Source organism: Mustela nigripes, chromosome 17 (assembly GCF_022355385.1).
Source record: "Mustela nigripes isolate SB6536 chromosome 17, MUSNIG.SB6536, whole genome shotgun sequence".
Classification (NCBI taxonomy): Eukaryota; Metazoa; Chordata; class Mammalia; order Carnivora; family Mustelidae; genus Mustela; species Mustela nigripes.
The window spans coordinates 41,653,942-41,668,499 of record NC_081573.1 but is presented as its reverse complement, the minus strand read 5'-3'; the positions used below and the strand labels follow the sequence as shown (position 1 = coordinate 41,668,499).

The 14,558-nt window shown below is 55.9% G+C and overlaps 2 protein-coding genes across 2 annotated transcripts in view; one reads left to right on the top strand and one right to left on the bottom strand.

Annotated features, from left to right (window-relative positions):
- KCTD19 (potassium channel tetramerization domain containing 19) overlaps positions 1 to 4,552 on the top strand; it is a 29,614-nt gene extending 25,062 nt beyond the window's left edge. Inside the window, exons 11-16 of the mRNA XM_059383702.1 lie at positions 217 to 331; positions 640 to 1,264; positions 2,524 to 2,715; positions 2,893 to 3,047; positions 3,378 to 3,479; positions 4,429 to 4,552. Of these exons, the coding sequence (XP_059239685.1) occupies positions 217 to 331; positions 640 to 1,264; positions 2,524 to 2,715; positions 2,893 to 3,047; positions 3,378 to 3,479; positions 4,429 to 4,542 (1,303 nt within the window). The 3' untranslated portion in view covers positions 4,543 to 4,552. The remainder of the gene's footprint in view (positions 1 to 216; positions 332 to 639; positions 1,265 to 2,523; positions 2,716 to 2,892; positions 3,048 to 3,377; positions 3,480 to 4,428) is intronic.
- A 663-nt stretch (positions 4,553 to 5,215) lies between these two features.
- Positions 5,216 to 13,732, bottom strand: PLEKHG4 (pleckstrin homology and RhoGEF domain containing G4). Its single transcript, XM_059383697.1, has 21 exons — positions 13,209 to 13,732; positions 12,958 to 13,053; positions 12,760 to 12,883; positions 12,580 to 12,673; positions 12,419 to 12,493; positions 12,224 to 12,340; positions 11,968 to 12,066; positions 11,728 to 11,876; positions 11,447 to 11,585; positions 11,238 to 11,354; positions 9,265 to 9,447; positions 8,486 to 9,006; positions 8,164 to 8,410; positions 7,417 to 7,506; positions 7,112 to 7,333; positions 6,848 to 7,018; positions 6,590 to 6,767; positions 6,059 to 6,175; positions 5,679 to 5,915; positions 5,478 to 5,593; positions 5,216 to 5,306 (listed from the first exon to the last, which is right to left on the bottom strand). The coding sequence occupies exons 1-21, from the start codon at positions 13,717 to 13,719 to the stop codon at positions 5,301 to 5,303; spliced, it is 3,609 nt and encodes a 1,202-aa protein (XP_059239680.1). The 5' UTR covers positions 13,720 to 13,732; the 3' UTR covers positions 5,216 to 5,300.
- Between the last annotated feature and the right edge of the window lie 826 nt (positions 13,733 to 14,558).

The following is a 14,558-nucleotide window of genomic DNA, read 5'->3' as shown; positions in this document are numbered from 1 at the left end:
GTCCTCTTAAGGTTCCTGTCCTCGGTCCCACCTCTCCGTTCTCCTTGGGGCTAAGGGGGTGGAGGAGGCCCAGGATTGGCTAATGACCTAAGTGAAACCTTTTAAGAACCTTTCTCCACCACTGTTTAGAGTTAACTAGCCAAAGGGCAGACCTGACCAACTGGTCGATGAATTAGTAGAAGCCTCTGCTCACTGACTCCCTCTTGGAGTCTGCAGGTCATGGACCCAGGAGAAAGAATCTGAAAATGAAGAAGCTTTTCCCATCAGGAGGCTGCATGTGGTGACGGAAGGGCCAGGGTCACTGGTGGAGTTCAGTAGAGATGCCAAGGAAGTAAGCCCCGGCCTTCTTTGGTTTGTTGCTGTCCTGCGAATGCTATCACAGGGTTCAGGGGTAGGCTTGCTACTGAGGGGCATGGCAGAATTAAAGAGCAGGGCCCACATGGATTCCTAGCATGATAACTATGTCCGAACAGCCTAGGATGCTGATGGTATGTCCCTTTGGAGTATGAGAGACCCCTGGGAGGACCGGATTGATCTGGGTGAGCAAGTGAGGTCTTGGAGGCCCAGATTCTTCTTCTTAGGTGAAGCTTCAATGTGGAAGCACAACATTCCCAGAACTGCTGTGTCCTCCTTCCCCAGACCACAGCCTGCATGCCCGTGGACTTCCAAGACAGCAATGACAGGATTCCATGGAACAAGGCCAAGGGGACCCTGGCCAGATCCAGCCAGACGGAGGAGTCTGAGCAGTACTCTCGGACCATCCAGGTGTCCCTGTGCCGAGGTGCCAAGAGGGCGGGCAATCCTAGCACATACTCCCAGTGTCCTGGCCTATGTGCCAACCCCAGATACTGGGGGGCCCACCCTGAGAGTCCTCCCAAGAAGAAATGCACCACAGTCAACCTCACACAGAAATCTGAAACCAAAGACCCTCCTGTCACCCCCATGCAAAAACTCATTTCCCTGGTGAGGGAATGGGACATGGTCAATTGCAAACAGTGGGAATTCCAGCCACTGCCAGTCCCCCGGAGCAGCTCCATGGAGGAGGCTACCCTGCAGCTCCCTTCAGGAAGTGAGGCTCCTTCCCAGCCCAGCACCTCAGCTTCCTGGAAAGGCCATTCCACAGGCTCTGAGAAGGACCTGGGCCCACTGGCAGGGGCTGGAGCTGGAGCCAAAGACAAGGGGCCAGAGCCAACCTTTAAGCCGTACTTCCCTGTGAAAAGAGCTGTTACACTAAAGGACTGGGGCAAGAAGCCAAGAGAGAAAGGTGAGTCCTGTCCCATCACTGACCTAAGTCTCATTTAACAACAGAGAGGGCAAACCTTGGCCAAGATCACAGAGTGAATTAGTGACAAAGGGGGACTAGAAGACTCTATTCACTGACAGCAGCTCTGCCAAGCAGCAGAGATGACCAGCACACTGGCATGCCTTGTGGGGCTAAGAGCCTGCATGAAGCATATGGAAAGAGGGTGTCTGTGAAATAACAGGAGCACAAAGAAGGCTGGGGGTTGGGGAGTGAGCAGGGCAAGGAAGGAGAAGTCTTGGGTGCTTGTGGAAACACAGGTCTTTGGTCTAGCTCTGGAGGCCAGGTTTCATGTAGGGAAGTGACCAGAAATAGGGCTGAAGACATAATTAATCAGCACAGGTCTTGTAGGGCAAGTTCAGGAACTGGTACTTTATTCTGATTCTATGGGGTGTGGGCAGCCACTGAAGAATTTTAAACAAGGGAGCAAGTAGTCACGTGTGCATTCAGAGTTTGCTCCGGGAGTAGAGGAAATGTAGCAGCAAAAGCAGGAGTGTTAGAAGCGTAAGGTCATTCTAGATCAAACAGTTTAGGCAGTTGGAGGAGGAAGTAGGGAAGGATCCAGCAAGAGAGAGGCCAGGTTTCTGGCTTGTGTGACTGCAGGAGGGTGGGTGATGACGGAGGCGGAATGGACAGGAGGAGCTGAAGAGAGGCACATACGTTATATGTGGTGGAGCAGTGTGGAGACAACCTAGGGGAGTATGCTGAGAACTGCCATGTTGGGCTGTTTCCTCTGCTTCCTCAAAGTCTTTCTACAGTACTCTGTTGTCTTCCCTTTTAAAGGCTTAGGGCCCTCCTTGGAGGCACCTCCTTGGGCCCTGCCTGTGAGGCCTGAGTTGGTCTATCACATATTCTTCAGAGTGGACATGTATCAGAAGCTCACCCAAAAAGCTCCTCTCATTTTACAGTTTTCCAACAATTTCCAGTCCCCCAGGTAGGGTATTATCAACTCTAGTTAATACTAGCCTTGGTTCAGGAGGAAATCGGAGAGTTCCTTGGAGTTCTGAAATGTAGGGTTGGGCTTGTAATGCTTCTACAACAATGGAGAGAGGAAGGCCAGGACAGACCCCTACCAGCAGAGGGTGCTACTTCTGAGAAGCTGGAAGCAGAAGCTGCTAGAAGGCTGGGGTGACTGACTATGCTGGTCTGTCACCAGAGAACCCTTCCCTGCTTGGTCTCCAAAGTGGCTTATGGAGGACCCCCATCCCATGTTGTTTTCACAGAAAGCCCTGGCCCTGAGCAGCCTCTGCTTGAGGCCAGTGAGGTGGATAATGCAGGGGTCATCCTCAAAGTGACCCATCCCCCCGTGGTGGGCAGCGATGGCTCCTGCATGTTCTTTGAGGACAGCATCATCTACACCACACAGATGGACAACCTCAGGCATACACCAACTACAGCCAGCCCTCAGCCCAGAGGTAAGAGACCAAAGCCATACCTGGCCCTGTGCTTCCTTGTGGAGATGCCTGAGCCCCTACCCAAGGTACTTCAGGAAAAGTCTCCCTCAGGAGCCCTACGCTTCTCTCCTTCCTCCAGGCGGGCTCTAAGGCCTTAGCCGCAGGCAAGTGTGGCCATATCCACTCTCTCCTCCACAGAAGTGACTTTCCTGAGTTTCTCTCTGTCCTGGGAAGAGATGTTTTATGCACAAAAATGTCACCGCTTCCTGACTGACATCATCCTGGATTCCATCAGGCAAAAGGACCCCAAAGCCATGACAGCCAAGGTGGTCTCCCTGACCAACCGGCTGTGGGTATGTTTGCCAGGCCCCAGGCCTTATTTCTTCTCCACCTGTCTGGTCCCCCTTTCCCCAAAGTAAGTGGTGCCTGGCAAAGGGAAGCAAGTCAAGGGGAATAGGTCAGGGGCACAAGGGGGGGCAAGAAGCACACGAACAGGAAGACAGGGCAGTGTCATCTGAACCAAGCCTTGACCAAGAGCAGTTTGGCATGACAGTGGCCCCTGATCCCTGTAGCTCCTACAGACCAAGGGAAGCCCTGTTCTGCATCCCACTCTGAAAGGCAGGGAGCAAATGTGTGTCAGGCAGCTGCTTTCAGCCCTGCCTGACCAGGGGCTCTTCTGACAGACCCTGCACATCAGCCCCAAGCAGTTTGTGGTGGATTTGCTGGCCATCACCGGCTTCAAGGATGACCGGCACACCCAGGAACGCCTGTACAGCTGGGTGGAGGTGAGGGCCACCTGTACCCCACTGGGAATGCTGACCCTGTGGACACCTCAAATGGACACTGTCTTGCTGCATGAGGGCCAAGCCAACAGTGCCCAGAAGGCATGACAGGCAGCTAACCTCTGGTCCCTGGTCCCAAGGAGGGAGAAACAGTGGCTGAAATTAACCAGCCCAGAGTGATCAAAAAGCAGTATGCGGGCCACTGGTTTTTGTAGATTTCCTCCAATAGTACCAATTTGGCCTTCATTACTAACAGCCTGCCCATGCTTGGGAAGCACACCATATGAGCCCAAGTTTTGGGGATGCTGAAGCCAGAGAAACTATTAGGAGTCAGACCTTTTTGATGGGTGATACCAATTTCACCTACTTCACTATATCCTCACTTTCGTACATTCCTTTCATGTATAAGCTGCTTTTAAAAGCATTCTTTACCAAAAAAAAATGTTCAATAAGGTGAAAGGAATGACCCAGGTTTGACCTAGGTTTTTTTGTTTTTGTTTTTTTAATTCCTTAAAATAATTTTAGAGTTTTGAGTTTTTAACATTGTAGGTGAAAAAGATTCAACTTATTTCTCCTTAATTTGTTATTTCTGCAGTTAAGTACATTATTATAATACTTTTCACCCTAAACACACTGGTTCCCAGTTACTATTAGGCCTCTGGCTGGTCTATTGATTAGAATGAAGTCAGCATCTACAGCTAGAAAAAGGAAAACCAGTGGCCCGAAACATACATTTTTGACCCTCTGGTCATTCTGGTAGCCACTCCCAGCCAGAGCCTTGTGAGAGGCCTTTGGGCAGAACTGAGCCCAAGAGCATCAAAGGTCCCCACTAACAGGCCTTGCCCTATTCCTATCCCACTCCCAGATGGGAGGACCCTTCCCACACACACCCACAGAGCTAGGGTAGACAACCAACCAAGAAGTAGGGGATAAAACGAGCCTTTCCTTCTAGCTCACACTGCCTTTCGCCAGGAAATATGGTCGCTGCGTGGACCTGCTCATCCAGAGGGGCCTGTCTAGGTCTGTCTCTTATTCTATCCTGGGCAAGTACTTACAAGAGGGCTAGGGTGACCAGAAATGATGCCCTCACACACCCCCACCTGCCAAGGCTCATTTTAAGAATGTGTGTTCCCATCTGAGGGTGTATCAGTATTTTTATTATAAATAAAGAGTAATTTACAAGTCAAGGGCCTGGACTCTCTGAGACATCAAAGACCTAAGAACCAGTGAAATAATTTTAGATAACACTCTTAACTGAAAGTTATTCAAAAGATGTGGAGTCATTATAACCAAACTGACACAGGAAAGAAGAGCTGGGCGTGGGCAGCCAGGGCAGTCAAGAGTTAAGGGCACAGCAGCTGTGGGCTTGCCCCTAAGTTTGAGAAGGTTGGCTTTGAGACTAGGAGTTGGGAAGCAACTGCTGGGAACCCACCTATGTTCCTCCTGAGGGTGGGGGCAGTCCAGTCGCTGCCCAGAGCCACTTGGTGCCCCACCAGCCTAGAGCAGGGAAACACCCACACTCTGCTCTAGCCTAATCCTAACTCATAACTGGGGTGGGAACTGCAGAAGGAACAGAAGAAGAGGACATGGAGCCAGAAGCTCAGGAACAGGGTAGTCACTCAGGCTTGTGGCCAGGCTCCCTAGGAGAGGTCCCTACCAGTCTGCCAGTGGGCACAGACATCAGAAAGAGTAGTCAATAGGGCAGTGCATGTGGGCTGGAGGTGGCACAGGTGGCAACCACACTCTGGTCACAGCAGATCCTGAGAGAGGTGATGTTTCTTGGGCAAAAGCTCCTGGATCCACTGCCTGCCTTCCAGCCCGGGCTCAGACCTGTGGTTGACAAGCTAGGCATGACTGCCTGTTTCCTCAACTCAGGGTCCAGCGGGGATGTCTGGGGTATGGCTCTGGCCCACTCGCCCACCCACCCTGCATCCCACCTAAAGGAAAGGCAGCCATAGGCCTGGGCTGGGGCTGGTAGATACAGGACAAAATGGTACTCACACAGGACAAGTCCTCAAGACCCCTGCCCAGGGCCTGCCCTGACACACAGCTGCTGTCAGACCCACTGGATCCACTGGCTGATGGGCACTGGGATGAGACCTCTGAGTCTTCAGGAGCTAGGGAGGAGGAAGGTTAGCCGTCAGCAAGGGAGGGCCAGACCCTAAACAATACCATCCCGCTTCTGGCTAAGCCCAGACCTACTCAAAGACAGCTGACTGCCCAGCTCCACTTCGGCCTCCAGTGCTGCTTCCTCTGGGAAGCTGGCAGAATACAGGGGCCACCGGAGTCCCAGAAGAGCCGGGTCTCTGTACAGGTGCAGATTGAGGGACCCCAGTACAGAGCAAGAGGCAGGGTCTCCAGGAAGGGAACTCAAGGCCCCCAGATAGGGGCTGTCACAGTCAAATGGGGCCACAGCAATAGAGGCCCGAGAGCGAACTTCTGCATAAGAGAGAAGGTCAGGTTGGGACAGAACAGAGCCTGCCTGGGCCAGGGTCCTGAAGGAGCACAGGCAAGGGCTGACAAAGGTCCGCGTTGCCTCCCATGCGGCCTTCCTCCCACACCCCCGCCAGCCTTCCCGCTACCTCGGCACTTCAGGACGTAGTTGACGGTGCGGTCGCTGATAGCTTCCTTGCTGGGGGCGATGTCCCGGAAGGCCTTGCTCCCCACACCCATGGACACCATCTCAGCCATGCGTACTTCTGGGTGGTGAAGGGGCATAGGTGAGGGCTCTCTGGATATCAGCTTTGCCCTTGGCCTCTGTCTACCCACTCCCTTGAGTAAGTCTTTCCTGTACATCCATACCCTGCAGATTAGCTATCCTGTGCACAGAGCCTTTCTTGGTGCCATGCTCTCCTCCCAACAATCCCCCCAACAATCACAACTGCCCTTTTAAATATAAGGCCTCTGATATTCAGAGAGATTAATACTGAGTCCTGTAGTCAGTAATAGCAGGACTGCCTGACTTGGAAGTTCTTTCCCCTACACTGGCTGCTGCTGCTGGACCTCCCTGCTCCCAAGCATTTCCAGGCCCCTAGGCCTGCCTGGGCCCCTGTGGGACACTGTAAGCTGTCCAGAGAGGGGACCTTATATTGAAGTAGGGGGCAGGGACACACCCTTGTTGTGGATGGCCTGCCTCCAGAGCAGACGAGAAATGTCAGCCGTCCAAGCCTGCTTGGTGGCCAAGCTGGCAGCCTGCAGCACAAAGGTGTCCCTGGCCTTGCGACGGCGGAACCAGATCTCAAACCGTAGGTTGCTCTCCCCACAGCACTCCGTGAGGCCCAGGTCTGCCATCTGCGAGGTCAGGAGAGAAGCTTGATGAGGCACTGGGGGAGGTGGGGACAAGGAGCATGGGAGGGGTCGGGTGGGCCTACCTTGAAGGAACGCTTATAGGCAAATGTGTCTGTGCCTGTGGGTCCTCGGCGAGGCTTGCTGAAGAGCAGCAGCTCCTCAAAGAGAAAAACGCGGCGCAAGGACTTACGGCGCCCAGTGCGCACCAGGAACTCATCCTGCCGCACCAGCTGCCCCTGTTCCTTGAGGTTAACCTGCCAAGATGGTGCCCAGTGAGTGCCCAGCCTCTGCCGCCCCCTCCCCTCCACACCCACTGCACCTGCCCACCAGAGTCTGGCATGACTCACATCGCAGCCCTGAATGGCATCCATGGCCAGCAGGTCATTGCCGTGTCGCAGCTGGAAGCGCACGAGGCTCTGGGCGGCCTGTAGGGCACTCAGCTCCTGCACGGCGCCCCCGCAGGCCCGTGCCAGCTCCTGTAGCAGCAGCGCATACTTGCTCATGCGCTGAATGGGCTTCAGCAGGTAGGAGGCCAGGTCCAGGTGGTCCCCCAGCATTTGCTGCTTGTCCTGACAGGTGCACAGAAGACCATTAGGTGGCTTTGGGGTGCTTCCTCCAGCCCCTCCTCCCATACAGTCTCAGGCCCATCTACCTTGAAGAAGGTATGACCAAAGCTGGTCATCAGGGCATCGGAGCGAGGTTTATTCTTGCTGTAGAGCGCGTACATCCCAAACTGCACCCTCTGTGAGGACACACAGCTCAGCCTGGGTGCAAGGGGGCCAGCTCCCAAAGTCTGGCCCCTATGGGCCAGATGCCTTCAGCTTGAGAGGACCAAAATGCCAACAAACAGCTCCCAGGGAAGCCTCCCCCGATCCAATCTGCCTGGCTTTGAATGAGAGGTAATGTGGCAAGAACAGGCACTGTGCAGAGTGGTGCTTGCCCACAGGGCCTTTGCTCTTCCCGCTGCTCTGGGACCACCACTCCGGGACCCCTCACCTCAGACTACCCCTTCTCTTGCTCACTACACTTGGCCGCTTTGACTGGTCTCTTCCTTTAAACTTCATCTTTCCTCTGGATGGAGCACTCCAACTCTAGCCCTGCTCTCTGGCCCCAGCTTAAACATCAGTTCCTTAAAGAGGCCTCTAACTGCCCCACCACTAATTCACTATCATCGATCTATCCTGGTTATTTTCTTCCTAGCTCCAACTATAATCTGGAATTCCCTTTTTTACTTTTATGTCTCTTCTACTAAAATGCGAGCATCCAAAGGGGCAGGGACCCTGCTGGTCTTGCTCACAGCTGTACCCATCACAGAGCCTGAAACTAAGCATGTACCCAGGAGCTCTTTGTTGAGTGTGACAGAATCAGCTAGGGGCCATGTGGCCTGTGGGAGGCTTACGTGGCGCAGGAAGGCATAGGCTACTCGGGATGGGTGCTGGGTACAGGCCTCCAGCTCACGTAGGAAGAAATGAAAGTGGAAGTCCCGCAGCTTCTCCAGGTTGCCAAAGAGGTGGGCGCGCTGGCCACGGAGGCCCTGGGGCACATCGGGGCGCTCCAGCTCTGGGAAGTAGTTCTCCATGGTGTAGTCAAGAGCACGGACATATTCCCGCTCTGTAGACACCATCTCCGCCAGCACCAGCTGGAGCCTACCAGAGAGGTGGAATCAGGATTCAAGACCTCTCTCCTGCCACTGCCCTCCCTGCCCTGCCCACTGGCTGCACCTGCTGGGGCTCCTGGGGTCAGAGATGCTTGGTAGAGGCATGGGAGGGGATGACCCTGGCCGGGCACCCCCTCCAGCCTCCGGTCTGTGGCAGGTAGCCGCAGTGGCCACATGGTGGCAGTGGTGGGCAGGCTCTCTGAGACTCTGCCCCAAATTCTGATCAAGGCTATGTGCCTTCCTCAAGGGAGGGGTAGCAGATGCAGGTGGGATGCGTCTGACACACAGGCTGGCTGTGCTACCCGTCATGGTCGTGGTCGTGGTCAGTGGTGGCTTCAGTGCAGCCTCTAGCTTCTGGTCCAGGGCAAGCCAGGTGTCCTGGCATCGTGCCCAGGCACAGCGGCACTCCTGGCGGATGCTCTCAGAGCCCAACCCTGTGGCCAGAGCCCACATTTTTCGGAAGTGGGCAGGAGGCAAGTCAGGGTGCTTGGTCCAATGCAACTGCAGCCGTTGCAGCACGACCCCAGGGTGCTCCTGCTCCAGCTCTGCCAACACCTGCTGCCCTGCCTCAGCCCAGGTCGAGGCCTGTAACACCAAGCCAGGAGAGGCAGTGAAGGTGGAACCCACCAAGACCACCGAGCCTTCCCTTCAATCCACTCCCCATTCCCAGAGGATAATGACTCGGGCCATATCCCCCCAGTGGTTGGATTTTGGGGTCAACCTGAAGACAAGGAGAGAGAACAGGCAGAAAGTCCTGAAAGAGCCCAGGCTGTGCTGGGGTTAGACAGCTGCCCCTCCATTCTCACTGACCCCCTGGAGCCACGGTCAGGACACCCCACCTACCTGCTTGAAAAAATGGGAGAGCTTCTCAGCATCTGCCAGCCGCTGCCGCTGCCGGGCCAAAGCCCTGGAGAAGTCAGTCAGCTGGGCTTGCAGGGCCAGAAAGCGGGCCCCAACGGGGCCCAGCTCAGCAGCCTCCCAGCCAGCCAGCGGCTGTAGAAACTTCTCCCCTCGCCTGACCTGCTCCTGGAGACAGAGACTGGGCTCAGCGATCTGGGCCTGGTGGTCTAGCTCAAAGCAGTCCTTTCCACAGACATCTGTATATATCATTGTCAAGTCTCTCCTATGACTGAAGACCTTCCCGTGCCCACCCCCCAACTCCCCTCTGTCTCTGTGCCCCTCTCCACAGCCAAACTTCCTAGAGAGGTTGTTATCCTTGGTACCATTGCTTCTTCACCCTGTCAACCTAAAACCTCAGTGCCACCTCCATCCCCAGCCCTTCTCAGGCCTCATCTGACCACCGCTCAGCAGCCTCTCGTCCTCTCTCTGCTAGCTCCCCGACAACTCTCCACTCACCTGACTCTCCTCATCCTTCGCTGGTGGTTCCTCCTCCTGCCCCCCATCCCTCACCTGGGCCATTAAACACTGATGCTCCTGAACACAGTCCACTCTCTCTCGCCTCAGGCAATCTTGTGTGACCGACCCACATCCACCAAGTGACCCTCTACTCCCTGTTCTCCGAGTTCTAGGCCAATACCCACGGGCCTCATTCCCTCATGGCCATCTCCAAAGCACACCCAAGACTGCACTGATGAATCCCCTTCCCCCAAAAGGTCCTTGTCTCCCGGCCCCTCTCTCAGGGAATGGCACTCATTCACCCCTGCAACCCCCCTCTCCTTCTTACTATGTATCCACCATCAAATCCCAGCAATTTCCCAAATCAATCTCCTCTGCCACCATCTGGCCAGGGAAAGCATCATTCCCTGTGGGCCACTGCGACTGCATCTGTGGACTCTACACAGACATCATTCACATCACTGTCTACCCAGAAACTAAGATGATAAGCTGAGAACGTGGATCTCGTTATGTGACCTTCCCACTTAGATTTTACACTGTGACAGAGCCCAGAAACTTGGCCACTACTTTTCCAGCCTCATTTTACCTCATCTCACTCCATTCTCCCTCCCTTTTCTTTTCTTTTTTTTTTTTTTTAAGATTTTATTTATTTATTTGACAGAGAGAAATCACAAGTAGATGGAGAGGCAGGCAGAGAGAGAGAGAGAGAGGGGGAAGCAGGCTCCCTGCTGAGCAGAGAGCCCGATGCGGGACTCGATCCCAGGACCCTGAGATCATGACCTGAGCCGAAGGCAGCGGCTTAACCCACTGAGCCACCCAGGCGCCCCTCCCTCCCTTTTCTGCACTGCATTTCAACCTCACTGTCCTGCTTATGGTTTGTCAGGCAACCCATGCTCCCTCCTGCCACAGAAACTTTGCACATGCTGTTTGCTCCCTCAGCCTGGAATGTCTCTTAACCCCAACCCCTCTCCCTCCTGATTAACCCAGATCTATTTTTCAGCTTTCAGTTCCAAAGTCCTTATCTCAAGGGGCCTGGGTGGCTCAGAGGGTTGAGCCTCTGCCTTTGGCTCAGGTCATGGTCTCAGGGTCCTGGGATCAAGCCCCGTGTCGGGCTGCTTGGTGGGGAGCCTGCTTCCCCACCCCCCGCCACCTGCCTCTCTGCCGACTTGTGCTCTCTCTCTGTCAAATAAATAAAATCTTTTTTAAAAAGTCCTTATCTCAAGAAAGCTAGCCCAACGCCCCTTCTGGGTGAGGTCTTTATTAATATACTCAGGTAGAACCACCTGTATTACTTCTCTCCAGAGCTTCTGCCTGTTTAAAAACACATACATCACTTTGAATCTGTGATTACAACTCACATTCCAAGAGAGAAAAGAATAGATGTACTTTCACCCACCCGCACTCCCTGTCCCCAGCAAAGTGACCCAATACTTATGGAATAAACAGGTGACCAAACTCACCTGGGCAACCTGGTCCAAGTCCTGAAAAGGACCTTGGGCCTGGAGCAGCATGTCCAGGGAGGGCTCCCTTAGCTCCTCAAGTGCTGGCCAGCCCACCTGCTGCAGCCACACTTCAATCTGGAGGGCGACAAGTGGGGAAAGGAATGCTGCTGTGGGGTGGAGGTCATGCTTGAGATGAGAGGGCGGGTCCACCTGGGCACAGTTCCCACCTGGTGTAGTCCACCCTGTTGGGCCTCCAGCGTCTGGACCAACTCTAGTGCCTGTATCCGCCGGTTACTCTGGAGGGTCAGTTGGTGCAGCAGTCCATCTACGCGGCCATAGAGTTCGTCAACCTCATCCACTGCTGGCCTGGTACAGGGTACATGGTCTTAGGGCTCTTAGTTACCCTGCCCCACTCCACCCTGTCCTGGGACCACAATCCTGGCTGGTTCTGAGCCAGCATAGGATGTAGTGAGCTGGGGCAAGATCTGGGACCTGAGTTTGCATCTACCTGTAGTCTGGGCTCAGGGTCACCTCTGGGACTTCTTGTTTCAGCCATGCCAGCTCCAAACTCCCCTGGCCTTGTAGCCACGCTAGCCGTGGTGAGTCTAGCACGTGTTGCATCAGGACCTGTGCCTGCCGTAACAGCCGACCAACTTCCTGTGATTTAAGGCAACAGGTAGTGGAGGTGGGCATGGGAGAAAATGAGGGAGACAAGGAGCATCTGGAAAGGTGTCGAGGGAACACTCACCCCAGGCTCCATGGGCCGGGGTACAGCCTTCATGCTCTCGATGGCCCCCTGGAGCAGGGCACAAACCACCTGGCAGCTCCGCAGTAGGGCTTCCAGACGCTGTGAGCAGGGACAGGTATAACCAGAGTAGTGCAGTGCTGGTCCCACCCATCCTGGATCCTGGGCCAGCTTTGCACCGCTGAAGCCAACCCCAAAGAGGCCCCTCTGCTAGCCAGGTTGCCTGCCACCCACCCTATGCCCCATGCACTGCACTGACCATCCGGAAGTCCAGCCAGGCCTGGTGGCAGTAAGGCAGGCCTCCTCCCATTGAAGCTGGCAACCCGGAGGTAGAGATGTGGTTCAGGAGGCTCTGATGAGAAGGCAGCTGCTGCAGCTGCCAGAAAAGAAAGTGGTGACAGAGGCCTAGTGGAGAAACAGCCCATCTCTACCCCTGGCCAAAATGGCTCAGTACCTGCAGCCTGGAAGGCACATCCTCTGGCATCTTTCCCAGTAGCAGCACCTGGTACACTGACCCTGGGGCTACCTCCTGCAAGGCATTTGAGTTCAACCATGTTCCCAACCCTACACAAAAGGAATGACTGAAGGCAGCGGAAGCTACACTCCTGTACTCACCTGCAGTTGGCTGAGCCCCAAGAAGAGAGAAGAGCTTGGGGAACAAACTTGGGCGTCCACCAGCACGGTCAGACCCATGGCCTGTACTTCGGGCCTAAAGGAGAGGCTTCAGTTCAGTATCTAATTCCCCAAACTTGCCATCTCCAGCTCAGCTCCACCCCTCAAACTTCCTCCCCCAACCTGGGGATGCTGCGCAGGTAGAGCAGGAGACGGATGAGTTCATGGTTACTGCACTTGGGGTGAAGCCAGGCAGGGCTATGGGCACAGAGAAGCAGCACTGCCCGGCCTTCTACATCCCGAGTCCCTGTGGGGAGAAGGCGGTGAACACCTACCCAATCAAGACACCCCCCGCCCCCGCCCCCAGTCTTTCCCAACTACCTGGCAGAGTAGCCATGCCACTGGCCAGCAGCTCCCAGGCCAGGTCTTGAGCCAGGAGATAATCAGCAGACTTAGGGAGGCTAGATCCACTGAGGTCTTCGGAAGGAAAATGGCTTGGGTCTGCCTTGGGCTACCCACCCAGAGACCACCCCCCCTCGGACCTGGGCTCCAGCTGGAGTAGGGTGAGAGCCCTCCACACCTTCAGGAACTCCCACTCCCTTCCAAGATCTCCTTGGCCCTGCCTCCCTTACCTGCCTCCAGTAGCTCTGATGACATCTGAGATAATGGGCCTCCAGGGTCCACAGGATCACTGTCTAAGCCCTCAGGACCCAGGCAGGCTGGCATTAATCTGCTTGGAGCTTGGTCCCTTGCCAAGCTTCCCCCTTGGCTATCATTCTCACCCTGTGCGAGGCTGAGGTGGGAGGACATTGGGCACAGGAGGCTCTCCACTCCAGAGGGCTTTGGTCCCTCTAACTGAAGTGAGGAACCTCCTAATGTGGAACCCTGGCCATCCCCTGACCCATCTACAGCCATCTGTCCTGGGGGTGACTGAGGCTCCCCAGGCAGGGGGCTGCCCTGTAGCCCTTCTCCCTCGGCTGTCCCTGCTGTTGGTCTCAGAGGATTGGGGTCCTTAACCTGCATGGGGGAAACAGGCTCCCCTTCATCCCAGGCATCCCGGAAGCTGCACACTGCAAACCTCCAGTCAGTGGCGTGACCCTGGGAGTCCGGGGACTCATCCCCAATCTCCGGCGGCCCTTCCATCACCCCCTCCTTAAGAGTGGGCCTGCTCAGACCAAGTAAGAGGGGGTTGGGCCCTCAGTGTAAGGCTTCTGCTCATCCAGGGAATGGGTTGGTGATGGTCGGGGTACAGTTCCGTGGGTGAGACACGCAGAAGGCACTAGACCAGAGGAGGGGCTGGTCTTGGTGCCCAGAGGGAGCACAGACGCAGCGGCAGTTCAGACCTGAAGAGAGGGGAGAACAGCAGGGGTCAGTCCCCACGCGACCGCGCTCACGTGGGCCTCAGCCATGAGGGCCCGCACGCTTGAACGCACACTCCCCGCCACGCTTTGCCGATCTCGGGTCTACGCGGATGGGCCGCCGCCATTGCGTGGACGCCGTGCTGCCTAGTGCCGACACCCGCCCCACCAGGCCTTGTCTCGCCACGAGACTCCACGCCCCACCCCTCGCCAGCCCGCCTCACTCACGTCCCCGGGACGTGGAATCGCGTAGCCGAGCCCTCAAACCTGCCGAGCCCTCGAACTTACCGCACCGCCGTCGACGGCGGGTACAGCGCGCCGCCCGGCGTCCACGGGCGCCGCCTCCTGGCCGCGGGGAGGGAACGCAGGGCGGCAGAGGACGCAGCGCCGCGCCGCCCCCTGGGGGCCGGAGGACAGAGCTGCATCCCATCCCAGGCCCGACGGCAGCCGCCGGGACCCCCAGGAAAGCGCGGAGGGGCCGGCCCTTGCAGCGCCCCTCGCCAGCCGCCGTCCCACCCCAACCCTCGGGGCCAGGCGGCTCCGCTCCACTCGCACCCTCAGGGCCCCCTTACTTTGACTTGGCTTTTCTGTAGCCCGGAAGGGGCAGAGACTACCAGCCGTTTT

Excerpts from the sequence above, each read along its gene's own strand:
- PLEKHG4 (XM_059383697.1), bottom strand. The coding sequence starts at position 13,719 with ATGGAAGGGCCGCCGGAGATTGGGGATGAGTCCCCGGACTCCCAGGGT. Across the intron at positions 12,884-12,957 it reads TGGCATGGCTACTCTGCCAG|GGACTCGGGATGTAGAAGGC; the intron begins GTAGTTGGGAAA and ends TTCTCCCCACAG. Across the intron at positions 12,067-12,223 it reads CCTGGCTGGACTTCCGGATG|CGTCTGGAAGCCCTACTGCG; the intron begins GTCAGTGCAGTG and ends CCCTGCTCACAG.